Source organism: Rhincodon typus, chromosome 12 (assembly GCF_021869965.1).
Source record: "Rhincodon typus isolate 14 chromosome 12, sRhiTyp1.1, whole genome shotgun sequence".
Lineage (NCBI taxonomy): Eukaryota > Metazoa > Chordata > Chondrichthyes > Orectolobiformes > Rhincodontidae > Rhincodon > Rhincodon typus.
The window spans coordinates 26,599,703-26,617,742 of NC_063343.1; the positions used below are offsets into that span (position 1 = coordinate 26,599,703).

An 18,040-nucleotide genomic window follows, 5' to 3' on the forward strand; every position below is an offset into this window, starting at 1 on the left:
CACCCCTCCACTTCAATCTTATTAAAATTGCATTGAGGGTTTGCTATCTTGGCCTATAGGTTTTCTGAACATGAAAGTTTAAATAGATCCTACTGCCATCAGGTTCACTTAGAAGAATCCGCTGAGGAAACTGACCTTGACAGAATAGTAGTGCCATCTACAGCCAAGAGTACTGAAAGTTAAGTTTAATAATAAGTATACTTTACAATTTAAAGAAAAGGACAGGATATGATAGAACGGAGTGAAACATCAACATCTAAATGCATGGAATTACTTGTTTCCTGTAGCCTTGAAAAAACTTATAAAATAATATACATAACAGATTGATAAATTTTGCTCGATCTCTGGTGTTCTCATTCATGGTTAGTCAGGAGATACACTCTGAGAAGGAAAATTAGTTGTACAATAGAGGGTAAAGGTAAAGTTGCCATTGTCCTACCAGACCATGGGGCCACTCTCCCATTATAGAGAGACAACTGGTGGTGGTTTCACCTGCAGGACACTACGCCTCAGGCGAGGATGAGACGGAGATTTCTTCATGGTGATGTCAGCCTGGGTGGGAACTGAACCCATATTGTTGACATCACTCACGAGCCAACTGAGCTAACCAATTCTCTAATTGAAGCTTTGTAATCAAAGTGATATTATACCCTACATCCCATTTTCCTCATTATTTTCTCTACTATGAAATAACTCCATGAAGGCCAGTATCATGTCACCAAGTCACCCTTTATTTACACATGCACGTTACATGTCATTGACCTCGCTCGCTCAGACCCAGGTCCTAGAGTGAACAGAACCCCTGACACTCCTGTTTATATCTGTCAGCCAGGACTCCCCAGTTAGCTGAGGTTAACAGCCCCAATCAGAGAACTCATATTCTACGAGGTCCAATTGGCTGACCTCGTTCTAATCACTACAGCCCTCCCCTTTGAACTCCCGGGATGTAGGCCTGTTTTTTTCCTACAGCTTCTCCTTGGGAGTTTGTGCATCAGGTCCAGTTCCTTCGACGCTGCCTCAGATACTGGTGGTGTATTATTGAATGCAACCTGCCTCTTGCGTCCTGAGTGTCTCAGAAGAAATTCATCTTTATCTTCCGGCTGTAATGGCGTTGAGGCTGGGACATCGGTTGTGTCCATCTCATCCTCTGAGGTTTCTTCAACCCTTGGCGGAGGGGGAGAACCCACGGGTTCTGACAGCCATGACGGATATTCTGAGGGGCCAGGTATGTTTTGCACCACGCTGCTTGTGAGATTGCAACTTTCATGTGGTACACATGCCTGTTCAGGAATCCCTCCCCTACCCGAACTTTGCACATCACTGGACCTGACCTTGTGTCAACCATGCCTCTTACCCATGCTGGGCCATTCCTGTGGTTTCGACATCAATCTGTCTCCTGAAGTAAACTCCTCTCGCCTAGAGGAGTCTTGTGTCCAGCACTGAGATTCACCCTCGCTCCCAAGTCCCGGAAGATCACATTTGACCTGGTGCAGTCTTCTCCCATCTTCGACTCTGCTGGAACTGTCTCTGTAGTTGTGTGAGGGGTGATCCTACAATCAAACAGGAACCAGGACAGTTTGGTATCTAATGAAGCCTGCCTTCCAAGTTATTCTGGTCTTTCTGCCAGACCATCAGACGATGAACGGTATGGAGCTGTCCTTATATGCCAAATGTCATTTGATTTTAGGAAATACTCAAATTCCCCACTGGAAAATGATAGCCTGTTGTCTGTGACCAACATGTCTGGGAGTTGAAGCTTTTCAATCATTGTCCCCATGTTTGTGTAATGAACTCTATGTAGATACAACCACTTTGAATGAGTGTCAACAATGACTAAGAACAAAGAGCCCATGAAAAGACAAGCACAGTAGATGAATCATTATGCATAATTAAGATACAGAAACAGTGCCTCTGAATCCCTTGGGAAATTTTCCTATGTTAAATATGCTATATAAATGCAAGTTTAAATGCATTTATATAGAATCATAGAGTCATGGAGATGTACAGCATTTTTGGCCTAAATTGTCCATGTTGACAAGATATCCTAAATAAATCCAATCTGACTTGCCAACATTTGGCCCATATGCCTCTAAACACTTCCTATTAATATACCCAAACGGATGCCTTTTAAATGTTGTAATTGTACCAGCCTTCATTACTTCCTTTGGCAGCTCATTCCATACAAGCGTGAAAAAGTTGCCCCTTAGGTCTCTTTTAAAACTTTCCTCTCTCACATTAAGCCAATGCCCTCTAGTTTTGGACTTCCCCACCCCGGAGAAAAGACTTTGTCTATTTATCCTATCCATGCCCCTCATGATTTTATAAATCTCCACAAGATCACCCCTCAGCCTTTGACATTCCAGGGAAAATAGCCCCAGCCTATTCAACCTCTCCCTATAGGTCAAATCCTCCAACACTGGCTACATCCTTGTAAATCGTTTCTGAACCCTTTCAAGTTTCATAACATCCTTCCTATAGCAGGAGACCAGAATTGCACACAGTATTCCAAAAGGGGCCTAACTAATGTCCTGTAAAGCTGCAACATGACCTCCCAACTCCTATACTCAATGTGTAACCAAGTCCTTGGTTTACCTGGTAATTCCCACGAATGTGGTAAATTTTGTCTTTTTTGACACTCTGGGCACTTCCCCACCAATGCGGCTATGTCAGCCACCAACCCTGGCCACCAGACATAAATTCTTGCCAACATCTTCATTTTGGAAAGCCCTGGATGACCCTGGTGGTGTTCATCCAGTATCTGGCAGCAACCTTTGCTTGGGACAATTACTCTTGGTCCCCATAATAATATGCCGTCCTATACTATGATCTGGTCTCTCCAGGTCCAGAAAAGTTTCAATCCTGGTTGTGATGGTCCTTTTGTTTCCCCCATCACCACCAGTTTTGCCAGGGCATGATCTTTTTGTGTCCACAGTCTGATATTGTCAGCGGTGACCAGAAGGATGTTGAGAAAGTTGAAAACCAGAATGGAATCTTTTAGTGGTGGCACCATCAGTGGTGTATCTGCCAGTGGGAGGCAGCTCAAGGAATCCACATTTGCCACTTGGCCTCCTGAATGACATTCCAGCTTAAAGAGCCCACTGCTGAATTCAACCTGAAGCTCTGGGTGGCATGGCCCTGTCCTCTTTAAGTAGTCATAGCAGGGGTTTGTAATCCATTACTATTTCAAATTTATGTCTGTAAGAGAATCTGTGGAACTTTCTCACACCAAAGATGACAATCAAACCTTCCTTCTCTATGTAACCATATTTTCATTCAACATCAGCAAAAGTTCAAAAAAGGGAATAGGGATAACCCCAAAAATTACAGGCCAGTTAGTCTTAAGTCAGTGGTGGGCAAATTATCGGAAAGGGCTCTGAGAGATAGGATTTACGATCACTTGGAAAGGCACAGTTTGATTTGTGATAGTCAGCATGGATTTGTGAGGGGTAGACCATGCCTCACAAACCTTAGTGAATTCTTTGAAGAGGTGACCAAACACGTGGATGAAGGTAGAGCAGTGGATTTGGTATACATGATTTAAGTAAGGCGTTTGATAAGGTTCCCCATGGTAGGCTCATGCAGAAGGTAAGGAGGCATGGGATAGGGGGAAATGTGGCAGATTGGATTCAGAATTGGCTGACCCTTAGAAGATGAAGGGTAGTAGTGGACGGAAAATATTCAACATGGTGCTCAGTTACGAGTGGTGTACCACAAGGATCTGTTCTGGGTCCTCTTCTATTTGTGATTTTTGTAAATGATTTGGATGAAGGAGTGGAAGGGTGGATTAGTAAGTTTGAGGACGATACGAAGGTGGATCGAGTTGTGGATAATGCGGAGGGCTGTTCTAGGTTACAAAGGGACATTGATAGGATGCAGAGCTGGGCTGAGAAGTGGCAGATGGAGTTTAACCCTGAAAAGTGTGAGGTGATTCATTTTGGAAGGACAAACTTGAAAGCAGAATACAGGGTTAACGGAAAGATTTTTGGCAGTGTGGAGGAGCAGAGGGATCTTGGGATTCATGTCCATAGTTCCCTGAAAACTGCCACCCAGATGAATAGAGTTGTTAAGAAGGCGTATGATGTGTTAGCTTTCATTAATAGAGGGATTGAGTTCAAGAGCCGTGAAGTTATGCTCCAGCTAGGACTATTGTGTCCAGTTCTGGTTGCCTCATTACAGGAAAGATGCGGAAGCATTGGAAAAGGTGCAGAGGACATTTACCAGGATGTTGCCTGGAATGGAGGGAAGGTCTTACGAGGAAAGGTTGAGAGAGCTAGGGCTTTTCTCTTTAGAACGACGAAGGATGACAGATGACTTGATAGAGGTGTACAAAATGATCAGAGGTATAGATAGAGTGGATAGTCAGAGACTTTTTCCTATGGTGGAGGTAGCAATTATGAGGGGGCATAGTTTTAAAGTGAGTGGAGGTAGATGTAGGGGAGACGTCAGAGGTAGGTTCTTTACTCAGAGAGTGGTTGGGACGTGGAATGCATTGCTGGAGAGGGTAGTGGAGTCAGCCTCATTAGGGGCATTTAAGCGGCTATTAGATAGGCATATGGATGATAGTATAAGGTAGGGGTGGAGGTTAGATAGACCTTAGGATTAGGGTAAAAGTTCGGCGCAACATCGTGGGCTGAAGGGCCTGTACTGTGTTGTACTGTTCTATGTTCTATGTTCTAAGTCTGGGAAGCAGACGCTATCGGGTGTTCCTCTCTGCTGGGCTACCGGTGAGCCAACGCTACCCTGATACCGTAGAGGAAGGCATCACATATCAGCACCACATCTCATAGTGTGCCAGTACCTTAGATGATGATAGCTGTTTCTTTACTTCCCTAAAGGCTATGTTTTGGCTATGAGACCATTTCAAAACTGACCCTTTTTCAATAGCAGATGTAAAGGTGCCAGGATTGTGGCCAGGTTACTTACAAATTATCGGTAATAATTCACCAACCCAAGGAAAGTCCTAAGCTCTGGCACAGATGTGAGAGTTAGGGCACCTTTAATTGCTCTCACTTTATCTTCCAACAAGTGTAACCCCAGTCCTGTCAACTCTTTAGCCAAAGTAGGTCACTTGGGATGCCTGGAACACACATTATTCCCTCCTAAGGCATATCCCCACCTTGGAGAAACATTTAAGCACTATGTCCAAATTCTCTAAATGCTCTTTATTGGTCTTCCCAATTAATATCATGTCATCCAGATAAATGGGCGACCTACGGTAAATCTAGTAAAATATTTTCCATTGACCCCAGGAAAAGGACGCAGTCTGATCATACCCCAAATGGCAGTCTCGTACATTGGTACAAGCCCTTATGGGTATCAATTGTAACATACTTCTTGGAATCCTCATCTAATTGGAACTGCAAGTACGCATGGCTCATGTCCAGCTTCATGAATGACAGCACCCCACCAGTTCTGTGTACAAGTCTTCTAGGCAAGGGATTGGATATTTATCCAGCTCTGAAAAATGATTTATTGATGGTTTGAAATCCCCACTAAGGCGAACTAAACTGTTAGGCTTCACAATCAAAACAACTGCTGCTGCCCATTCTGCAAACTGAACTGGTTTGATGATTTCTGCCTCAACTTTTACACGTAAGGCAAATGGCACTAGAGGCCTTGCAGAATCGTGGGATTGCTTCTTGGTCAACAGGCAAGGTGGCCTCGGCCCAAGTGATAGTCCTTAGACCTTCCTGGAAAAATTTCTGGGTATATAATTAGAAATTATTTGGATGTGACCATAGGAGGTATGGTTAGTATGTTTGCAGATGATACCAAAATTGGTGGTGTAGTGCACATCGAAGAAGGTTACCTCAGAGTACAACAGGACCTTGATCAGATGGGCCAAGCAGTGGCAGAAGGAGTTTAATTTAGATAAATGTGAGGTGCTGCATTTTGGAAAGGCAAATTAGGTCAGGACTTATACACCTAATTTTAAGGTCCTGGTGAGTGTTTGTGAACAATGAGACCTTGGAGTACAGGTTAATAGTTCCTTGAAAGTGGAGTTGCTTGTAGGCAGGATAGTGGAAAAGGTATTTGGTATGCTTGCCTTTATTGGTCAGTGCATTGATTATACTAGTTGGGGTCTCATGTTGTGGCTACACAGGACGCTGGTTAGGCCACTTTTGGAATACTGCATTCAAATCTGGTTTCTCAGTTATAGGAAGGATGTTGTAAAACTTGAAAGGGTTCAGGAGAGATTTACAAGGATACTGCCAGGGTTGGAGGGTTTGAGCTGTAGGGAGAGGCTGAATAGGCGGGGGCTATTTTCCCTGGAGTGTTGGAGGCTGAGGTGGTGACTTTATAGAGGTTTATAAAATCATGAGGGGCATGGATAGGGTGAATAGCCAAGGTCTTTTCCCTGGGATAGGGGAATCTAAAACTAGAGGGCAGAGGTTTAAGGTAAGAGAGGAAAGATTTAAAAGGGATCTCCTAAGAGGTAACTTTTTCAAGCAGAGGGTGGTGTGTGTATGGACTGAGCTGCCAGAGGAAGTGGTGGAGGCTGGTACAATTATGACATTTAAAAGGCATCTGGATGGGTACATGAATAGGAAGGATTCAGAGGGATATGGGCCAAATGCTGGCAAATGGGAATAGATTAACTTAGGATGTCCGGTCGGCATGGACGAGTTGGACCAAAGGGTCTGTTTCCATACTGTACAGCTCTAAGACTCCATGACTTAACTCAGGCAGCCATTTTCTAATTGAAAAATGTTGAGCCAATCACGTTGAATAGTACTCAGCCAATTTTGCCTCAGCAAGGTTTGGCCCAAGCCTTTTACGACAATCAGTAGTAACTGAACTGGCTGCTTCTCATAAGAGACAGGACCCAAAGTTGCACCATTAATCTGTGTGGGTGCCCTGAAATAGTCCTCAGCCTGGCTGAGGTCTTATGCAAACCTAAGTGTTGGAGTCCAGAGAGAATTTTGGTAAATACTGCTTCCGAGCTGGTATTGATCTCTATTAGAACCCGGTGACCATTTAACCAATGCTTGTTTTGATTGATTCTAATTTGGATAATGCAAAGTAATTTAACTGTTCCAAACCAGCTGCAGATAGACTTTTTAGGGTATGTACTCTTCCAGGTACCTGCTAATGAGTTCTCTTACTCAATTCAGGTCTATCAGGACTCTTGCTGTTTTGAGTCTGCATACTGGCAGCAACTACAGTAGCCTGCCTGTCCGGATCCTCGAGAACATTTTAACCTTTTGGGTGAAGCTTAGCTTTGTTTTGGGGTTTTACCATGGGCTGACCTAGCGTCCCTCTGTTGAGGATATTTCCTGAGTGAGGCTACACAATTGCCTTCAGTCAAGTGGTATTCCTCAAGTTAGGTCAGCGTGACAAGGGTGTCCATTTTTGTCGGAATACTCTGTTACTCATAAGCTCTACTTGCTGCATTTTCTAATGATAAAGCCAGTTGTAGTGCCTGTTTGAAGTCCAGCTGGGCTTCAGCTTGTAGGCGCTTTTGTACGGTCACATCATTAACCCCACTCATGTTGCCATTGAAACAACTCCAAGAAGGTTGGTATCCTGTCACCAAGTCACCCTTTATTTACAGGTGCATAGTACATATACCGACCCAGCTAGCTCAAAGACGGCTCCTAAAGTGAACAGAATACCTGACACTTCTATTTATATCTGTCACCTAGGACTCCCTGATTGGCCAGGTTAACAGCCCAAATTGGGGAACTGAAGATCCCTACAGTGTGGAAGCAGGCCATTCGGCCCATCAAGTCCACACCAACCTGCTGAAGGGCATCCCACCCCAACCCACCCCCCCACCCTATCCCTGTACCCCTGCATTTCCCATGGCTAACCCACCTAGCCTGCACATCCCTGGACACTATGGGCAATTGAGCATGGCAAATCCACCTAATCTGCACATCTTTGGACTGTGGGAGGAAACTCATGCAGACACAGGGAGAACATGCAAACTTCACACAGACAGCCGTCCGAGGCTGGAATCCAACTCAGGTCCCTGTTACAGTGAGGCAGCAGTGCTAACCACTGAGCCACCATGCCGCCTCACCATATTCTATGTTGTCCACCCGGCTGAACTTTTTCAATCACTACAGAATCTGTTGTAAGTTTTAGACTGTCAATGTTCTTTTTGTTTTAAATGGCACTGAAGCAAACAAAGTATTCATTTTTCCTGACTGATTGTATCACTGATGCATGTTACAATAACCAGCAATTTAATCCACACTTTAAATGGTACCATTTGATTTTGTGCTGCCTGCTATTACCATGACTAGCTGTAACTGTCCTTAATTGTCAAAAAGCATTTTAAACGTATGGCTGATCAGTTTGAAAACCTGATGAGGAAAGAAAATGACTAGTTTGTGAGAAAAGGATCTCCCATAATCCTTCAAATTTCAACCATTTTCTTGTAGTTCTTTGACAATTTTCCCTGCACCAAGTCACATGCCCTAATTATAGTTGATCACCAGTTGCATTGTTCAACTTCAAGAATGAGAAAGCCCACATAACTGCTTTTCATCTGTGTCTTCCCCCCATGTGTATTCTACAATATTTGTGAGCATATGCAGGAGTCTGTTTTTCTCAGAATTCTTTTTTCTTTCTCCCTTTTGTGTAGATGTGTTCTTCTGCATTTCTTTGTCCCACTTTTAGATAAACATAGAAAGATACTGTCTGTGCTCCTCACATTCCAATAATAAGAAGTAGGCGATTATCTATGCAAACCTCCCTCAAAATAAGATGCCCATGTTCCTTTTTTACATTATATCTTAAAATTGTCTATTCAAGCAAAATTATAATTAAGACTGTATTCTATTGTAGCCGAGTTTCTGGCTTCTAAGCATATCACTTGCAGAGAATCACATTGATTCATGAAGGGAGTCTTCTCAATAGTGCTTGCAGCATGTAGAATGCTGGCAACTGTAGGCTGCATTGCTAGCTGACAATCACATGTTCTGAGCTTCTTCAGCTGTCAGTATTGGCTGTCTCATGCCTATTATCTTAAGCCCAAGGGCTCTCAAAGAAGCACAGGCATCTAATGAAAGCCCTTGTGAAACTATTTTAAACACAGAAAATGCAATTTTAAAATAATAATGTTTTCTGGAAAATGTTGTAATTTTATGTAAATACTGCTCACACACCTTTAATTTGTACTTTCCATACCTGTTTAGTATTGATTTATTGCTGTTTTATGAATATATAATTTGAACCAATTAATTGCGAAAGATTTTCATTCATCCACCTTACTGAACTATGACAAAGGAGGTGGGATGTTGAATTACACACTAGATACGACATTGCTGAGTTTCCTCAAGAGATCTTTTAGGAATAGATTGAAGCAGGAACAGCTGTTGGTTACTAGCTGAACCCCCAACCATATTTCATTTTCCAGAAATAAATATATCTGTATGAAGCAGGCTGATGATCATGTCAAGACTGCACAACTGGGGCACTTGCCAGGAAAAACTCAGTAGAACTGACCAGACTGTAATAGTGCCTCTCCAGAGTAATTCAAAATAAATAGCTTGTTGTGTTCTTGAGAAGCAGTTTCTAAATTAACCTGTAAGAGCACCAAAGCAAGTCCTTTAAAATTTTAATGCATCCATTAACATAGTTACATTGGATACCAGAGACACAGAGGCATTTTTAAATTCAACATTAAGATGATGTTGTGAGAATTATGTTGGATGATTCCATGTCCACAGCTAAATGTGACTACATTAAATGGATCAGAATGTTACTGTGCTTGTCCTGGCAACACCCTAGTTATGGTATGATGGCTATTTATTTTCTTCCTTGGCAAACAAAGAGGAAAGTGTGAAAAGCATTACGACAGATCTCTTGTGCCCTTTGCTTTCTATTTTGAAGATTCTCCTTTGGAGTGATGATGGTCACCACAAATTCTACCAATTTTCTGGTCCCTGGTTAGGGAAACCTCAAATGATGGGACAGCAAGTGGGCCAACCACTGTCAGGTCAGAGGAAGAGGGAAGGGACTGGGAACAAATCTGAGAGACAACTGAAAGGCAAGTCTCATTTTATAAAATTGCTTTGCCTTGATATCCTTCCAAATCTCGTCAGTGTCATGCAGTTATCCTATTGAAATGTATCAGGTTACAGTAAGTTTCTCATTTCCATATCACAACATTTGAGTCTATGCCTACCAGATCCAAGACTGGCTTTGCCACTCTCTCCTTGCACCCCACTTCCAGACACCAGGAGGCCCAGAAACCATAAACAGCAAGCATGACAGATGCCAATGCCCTTTTCTTGTCGTTTGCACCTGGATGATAAAATTTCCCAAGGCAAAAAAAATCAGAAAAGTCTGTCCCCAAAAGTGCATCATCCACATTCTTTAGACTTGGACTTCCAGGTTGTTCCATGATAAACTGGAATTGTCTGAAGGTGTATTAAACTTCTCCTTGGCAAGCACAGTGCTATTAAAATGTATAATGTCTTATAGGCAATTGTATAAATCAGGGTAGAAAATATTGACTGCATAGAGGTTGAGAACATCTGCAGTGTTGAGTATGTTATTTGGTAAATGACGCTTCAATAAAAGAAACTGTGAATTTTCCATCCAAGGTATGCCTAATTTTTTTTCAAATCAGTTGATGTGTACTGTGGAGCAATCACACAGTTTGAAATTTCAAAAAATGAATGTATTATCAAAATAAAATTATAAAAATATCAGTTAGTGCCTGTGGATTCTGGAATCTGTGCTAAAAATCAGTTTGGATCAAGTGTTTTCTATAAAAACTAAGCGTGAACAATTCAAGGGCATTGATGAAAAATTTAGAAGACCCTTGTGCTTTCTGAATTACAATTCTCTGTTCCAAATAATGGTGCCTTGTTGACCATCTGTCACGTTGCTCTTTACTGTTCTGCAGGGATTGTACATTTCCCGATAAAAGATCCAGCTAGGTAGGTCAAGTTTCATACATCTCTGCATGGTAATTAGATAAAATCAAAGTTCAGGTCAAGTCCCTATATTAGTACAGTTTTGGGTTAGAGTAAAATGACTACCGTAGTGAGGAATGAAGCCAATTTACGACTGTCACTCAGAATGATTGATGTTTGGTATGTTTGGCCTATTGCTGCCACTTGTACTCTTTTGAAATGATAGGCAATTAGCTTATTGTCTCATCATGATTATGACTGTTTATCTCTGAAAAACTAAATGGTCTTTCCATCTTTAAGAATACACGAGGTTACATTTTCTATTAACTTCCCATGATTATTTCAGTTATCACAACACCATTCATCTTAATTATCATTCTTAACTCAAATGTCACATTGCATGCAATCAAAGTATAATACCAATTAAATATCAATAATGGCATACAAAGTCACACATTTTCAATACTAATGAATGAATGATGAAATTAGCATTTAAAAAATAGCATGTGTTGGGAAATTTTTGCCACAGCATGACAGCCCAATCTTCATTCTCTTGAATATGGCTATCAACTGGGAGCTCAACAGCATTGAAAATACTCTTTATTGACAGACGTTAAGTGATCAAACTCAAAGAACTGGCAGAAAAGCACTTTGCCTTGTTAATTTATTTATAAATCTACTTTGCAATGTAATTTTCAATTATTAAAAGAAGCACCCTTTATTTGAAATAGAACAAAAGCAGCCAGCTAGTTTTTAGGGGCTAACTAACTGCAGAATAATAATCTGCTGAAGTAATGTTTAAAGAGTTTTGGGTGTGTATAATATATGATAGAATTTGAGAAATTCTCAGTGGTGGCTTCATGTCAACTAGATTTATCAATCCAGGATGTTTGTACACCCGATAAGAATGCAGGACTATCCAGGCACATATTCTCTGGTTAAGTACTGAAAACAAAAAAAATGCTGGAGATCATAATGGTTCAGGCAGCATCCATGGAGACAGAGCAAACTAGATGATTCTTTAGAGTCTAGATGACTCTTCATCAGACCTGCTGTGATCTCTAGCATTTTCTGTTTTCAATACAGATTCTAGCATCTCCAATAATTTGTTCCTTCTCTGGTTAAGTATCTGGCTAGTAGCTGATAGGAGGTTATGATGTTAAAATTTATTCATTCATACGACGTGGGCATCCCTGGTAAATCCAACATTTATTCCTCATCCTTAATTGCTCTCAAGAAGATGATGTTGAATTGATAGAGATAATCACATACAGTAGAGCATAGAAACTTCCCAGGGCCTGTGTGATGTGGGCTATGATGAAAAATTTGGGAAAATTGGATGAGATGTCAAGCAAGGTCCTCCTCAATATTGAGAACGAAAACTCACACGTTCCAACTAAATTCCAGATGTTGAGAGGAGATTCTCACTAGTGAAGAGCAGGGATTATTGCTCATTATCATCTACATTATTACTTAATCTCACCTCATTAACACGCAGTCACCGATTTAACTGACTGCCAAACAGAAAATAGATGCTGAGAATTCTTGACAGCATGTACCTGGTAGCTCCAGCTCACCACTTGCTCTTCTGGATCTCCATCCTGGACAGTTGGTACCAGCATCTGATAGCAATATCATCTGCTCCATGGGCAGTGAATGCATGCACCCAACGTCCGTGGACATTGGCGTTCCAACATGTACCAGCTTCACCACACCCTCATGACACATGACAGATCCACATATAGCATTCATCAGAACTTTAATACAACACTTTGAAATGCACTGGCACCCAACATTGCAAAGCTACTTCAAGGACGCTATACCCGACAACAGACACCCAGATCATGGATTGGATCAGGCTGCATTTCAGGGCTGCTAGCTCACTTTCTTAGAGTTCACTCATCTTGAGCCTACTTGAATGCTCACAGCATCTCTGCTTTGCCTTGCCCTTTTGTGCATTGCTCCCTTAGCCAGAGCTAAAAGGCTCACTTTATTTCAGCCTTGCCTTGCTTTTTAGTACAGACACAAGACCAAGAATCTTGTCATAATCGTCAGTAGTGATCAGTCAAAGGGGTGGACATACATAGCAAACGTAACATGCTTCAACCAAATGGCCACTTTCAACGTCTAAGGGAAGTGTTCCTTATTCATGTCAAGTTCAGTTAGGGGGTCATGGTACAGTAAGTCAAGGACAACTTCTGAAATCAATCCAGGTGCTTGAGCAAGGGAAGTTGGCCATTCAGGGTGGTCAGTGCAGGCTCCTCTCCTTGAAAGGGGTAAGAAGCCAAATGTTAGTCACCACAATACCTGTCTTGGCTCTTTCTGTCCTTTTGTGGGGTGTTTTCCCCTGAAATGAGAAACAGGGAGAAATTATGTAAGATGAAAGGAGATGGCACAACTATTAATTCTGGTGCAGGTGAGGGAAAAGTGGTGAAGTTTTCTGAGAAAGTGAGTAGGCAGTGTGGAGGTTCAGTTCATGGTGTGGAGGTTTGAGGTGGGAAGTAGCAAGTGAAGTACGTTACATGCAATTGTGAGCGTGGTAGTGCATGAATCTTTGTAGGAAGTGGGTGTAGAAGCAGAGACAGAGTGAGTGTGAGGTAGTACTTACTGTGACAGGACAATGCAGATCATTGACTTCCTACACTGATGGGTGTTCTTTCAGACAGATAATGCAGCACTGACCTGGGTTGCAATCTCACACTAAGCTGGCAGGTTCTGGAGACATGGCCTCCTCTAGTGGTCCTTGTGAGGAGGAGGGTGGCGGTGGAGGAGATAGGGTGAAGCAGATAGACCTCTACTGCATCATCCTGTCAAATCAGGACATCCAGGTCCCTGTCTGCAAAGCAGGGCATCAATTTTCCCCTGATGCACTACGTTTGAACAAATGTCACAAACCATGCAGGACTGACAGAAACTGACTGAGTTCACAACAGTTTTTTTAAAGATGGCACCATCGCCAGGGGATCCTGGGATATCGCAACAGTGGGAAATACTTCTGCCTATGGCGAATTGGGAGAATTAGGCTGGCATTAGACAACAGGGGTACCACAGGGACATGGTTTTTAGTTAATGAGGCAAGCTTAGGACAATCACATCAGTAAACACACCTAGCGGAGAGAAGCCCTCAATGAAACTCGACAAAATTGATAATTAGCCAATTCCTGTCAAGATTCAGCCTATAGTAAACAAATACATCATGAAATACAAAGACTCATCAGCATTAGGAATGAAAGTTAAGAAGTTTTAGCACATCATTCATCCCACCATGACTTTTCAAACGCTAGTTCCTCACCAAATGATCAAAGTATAAATTGTAAAAATCAAAGACTCCTGAACTATATCTGACCCTTCGATCCAATATAAATTTGGAGGTTTTTTTTCCAGGATCCCAGGTTACCATTTAAGAAAGGCAACAGGACTCCTACTATGCTCATCAGGCGTCACAAGACCAGAAGACAAAGGAGTTGATGTAGGCCATTCAGCCCATTGAGTCTGCTATGCCATTTAATGAGATCATAGCTGAAGTAATAATCCTCAATTCCACTTTCCTGCCTTAATCTCATATCTCTTGGTTCATTCCCTTACTGATAAAAACTGTAACTGAAAAGCTGTACCTAGGCACCTTTTTTGCTAGATTTTGTGATTTATGCATGAGGATCCCCAAATCCCTCTGTGTGGTAGCTTTTTTGCAATATTTTTCTATTTAATTATTATTTAATTCCTCTCTTTCTCCTGCCAAAGTGCATAACCTCACATTTTCCATTATTTTCCATCTTCCACGAAGAGTCATACTAGACTCAAAACATTAATTCTGTTTCTCGCTCCATAGATGTTAACAGACCTACTGAGTTTTTCCAGAATTTTCTCTGCTTTAGATTTCCAGCATCTGCATTATTTTGCTTTTATGCAACTCAGAGAGGTCGGTAGCCCCCAATTAAGTGTAAAGTGAGTGAGCAATGTGAAATGAAGCTAAGGGCCAAAAGATGCATCTTTTGTAGATGTATAAGCTGGCTGTTTGTCCTAGTGCATAACATGACCTGACAGAAGCAAACAAGCCAAAAGATGTCACTGAGATCCAGGGCAGAAATGGATTCTGAGTTGGTTTGAGATCAACCATGGCTTTTGGTTTGCGGATGCTGACTTCGGTAGCCTAATGGTACAGGAAGGTGCTGTTGCTGGAGTTTTCAAGGACACATTGGTGAAGGGGCATTAAAGTAGAGACCAATAAAGACAAGTGACTATCTGCGTCAGCCAAGTGACCGTTCTGACTTTCAAGTCAGGAATTGTCTGCATTTAGTTTCTTGGCGGGGAGAAAATTCAAACATTTTCTCTTGAGTTCAAGGCACAGATTTATTCAATTTTGTGATATTTTTCCACATTTGTTGCCATTGCCCAAGAACTGAGAAAAGTCTACCCTAAGGTTTAAGTCCTTATTCAGTTGCTAATTGTTTTTTCTGCAATCAATTTGCTACTCTAAATTTTGAATCCTTCCTTCCCCAACTGCTTCAGTACTCCTGGTTGCCAAGAAAGGAATGATGTTTCTGCTCCCCAGTATTGTCAAAGTGTAAATGATGCTTATACATCTGTTGTTAATATTTAATTTGAATACACCCACTTAACAGCAGGACAACCTGCCTAATGTTCTTCCCTCACTTGCCTGCTCAGAAACCACCCCTAACTTGCATACATGCTCATAGAATTTGTTTTGTCATGTCTTAAATTGAACAGCCTTATGTAATGAAATACGACCGGATAAGCAAACTAAAAGGCTACTTCCCAGGATCATAAATCTGGGCCTTCAGCTAACAGTGAAATTGTTTGATCCCTTCCATTAGGACTAATTTAAAAGCAAATTTAATATGGAACACTTACCTCAATACATGAGCTGATCCATTGATTGTTGTCGCGGAGCATGGTATTGTCTGCCCCAGCAGAGACGATCGTCTGTATCGATCACCGCAGCACAAAATTCTCAGGAAGGCACGCCTAAAGGACTTGTTCAGATAAGCGTACAGAAATGGATTGAACCCTGAATTAATGTATCCAAGCCATAAGCAGGCTGTCCACAGTTGTTCTGGCACAGAGTAGTTTATAAATGGGTCCACAATGTTTGTGATGAAAAATGGAGCCCAGCAGAGACAAAAACATCCCATAATAATACACAAGGTTTTAGCTGCTTTTGTTTCAGTTTTCATTCTGTGGTTGCCTGAATGGTCGGCTTGTTGCCCAGAATCTGTTGAAGTTCCTGCACGTTTTAACATTTCAATTTGTCGTGCATGCTCTCTGGCTGTCACATATATCCTTTGGTATGCCAGAACCATTAAGAGAAGAGGTACGTAAAATGCTACAACTGAACACGTTATGGCAAAGGGTTTGTTCACCATGAAAACACATTTTGTTATGTTTGTGTCATTACTTGATTTTCTTTCTTCTACCTGCAAAGGGAGAGAAAGATAAAACAAAGTCCTGCTATATCATGCATTTAAAAATAAACAAATATATCAAAACAAATACATTTCATTGGAAACATGTTGATTTATCACTTATCAATTTAAAAAATAAATATTTCACAGCCTTCATTCATTTGCTAAACTATTCAAGAAATAACAGATCTTCACGAATATTATTACAGCTGGAATCAGTAATTTTAGAACATACCATAAAAACTTTACATATGTAATTTCACAAAATTCAAGGGAATGGCTTTGTTGAACATGCAAAAAGAATTAAGAAAACTGACACTTTAAGCCAGAATTAAGTTATTCTCTTGGTAAGGTTTTAATTTTGTCTCTATGTTAGAAACAATAACTGTTCAATGTATACAGAAATAGAGCAGGTTTTCTCAACTCTATCCCTAGCTGTTGTAGAGAGCAAAATGTGACAATACTGTGGTTTGACAGGGTGTATTTTGTCCTGTTTTCTATCTGAAAGAGATATTTTGAGCCATAGGTGATGAGCTGTCTGGTCAAAGCCAATAAAATAAATAGCATGTGAGGCCACAGGTTCTTTTTTGAAAAGCTGGAACAATAGAAGTAACCAGGGTTTTAGTTTTGCTTTCAGCAATTGCTGGGGCTTTGAAGCTGATTGTGGAAGTTGCTACATCTTTCTCTCTGTCAGAGCATAAAGCTGGGGTTCTCTTTCTGCTGCCAGAATCGCATGTGTGACAATCTGTTTTGCTGAATTTGCCTTTGCCAAAGGTGTGTTTATGGAATGTTATTACATTGGAACAGTTACTGATCGGCAGATAAATAATCTATTATTCTGTTAAGTATTCCAATGAAGTTTAAGTTATAGCAATTCTTCCTTCTTTTGTTTGTATTTAAACTGGGGGTAAGAATAAGTGTGTTTTGCTTAAAGCTGGGTAGTGTGACCAATCAAATTACGTCTGGACCACAGCACCTTACACTTGCCTTTAAATAAGATAAATGTTGGGGTGTAGGCTATCTCCTTGATATATTTGCAGGATGTTTTGTCGAGTCCATAACAAAGGGTACAGTGAGTATGGGGAATTTTAATAGGTGTAGCTACTTTTCTGTGTTCATCTGTATTACATTCAAACGATTCAATACAACTCAAAGCAAGAACAAGAGCACCTTATAAACAAAGGAACACTTTCTATTTATGTACAAGCTTCATTTTTAACATGTTATTAAGAGGTGAGAAAAATCACATAGGTCAATGACCAGAAGGCGCCTTGCATCAATGCAACCATATCTAGTATGAAGACAATTCCTTCAAAAAGTTATGGTAGGGCAGAAAATAAACATATTTTGTGTCACATTGATGTTTTAAATCATCCTTTAACCAGAGTGAACTATGCAAAGAAAATGATGATCACAGGGAATATAGGGGATATAATTTCAAAGCTCAGAGGACTTGTCTTGCTATCCAGGTATAAATATAGTATTAAAGCAAGTACAGAGATAAAAATGAATACCAAGCTAAAGGAAATGTTAAGGAGAAGTGACTAAGGGCTTGATTGAAGAAGTGGATGTTAAGCAGGGTCTTAAAGGAATAAAGAAATGAAGAGGCATGTAAAGAGGGGATATAGGGCTTATGCAACCAGATGAACAATCATTGACTGTGGGGCAAAGAAAATGGAATGCACCAGGGGTTTGTGTAAGAGGAACAAGAGTTTTTGGAGCTTGGGAGGGTACAAAAGTAGA

The 18,040-nt window shown here is 41.1% G+C and overlaps 1 protein-coding gene across 7 annotated transcripts in view; it reads right to left on the reverse strand.

Moving 5' to 3' along the window:
• htr4 (5-hydroxytryptamine receptor 4) overlaps positions 1-18,040 on the reverse strand; it is a 158,012-nt gene that overhangs the window by 81,806 nt on the left and 58,166 nt on the right. For 6 of the 7 annotated variants that reach the window (XM_048604060.1, XM_048604059.1, XM_048604063.1 and 3 more), the window contains one exon: positions 15,747-16,309. In XM_048604060.1, coding sequence (XP_048460017.1) covers positions 15,747-16,309 — 563 coding nt within the window. Of the gene's footprint in view, positions 1-13,148; positions 13,222-15,746; positions 16,310-18,040 lie in introns of those variants that run through there. The other variant, XM_048604066.1, reaches the window with a different exon arrangement.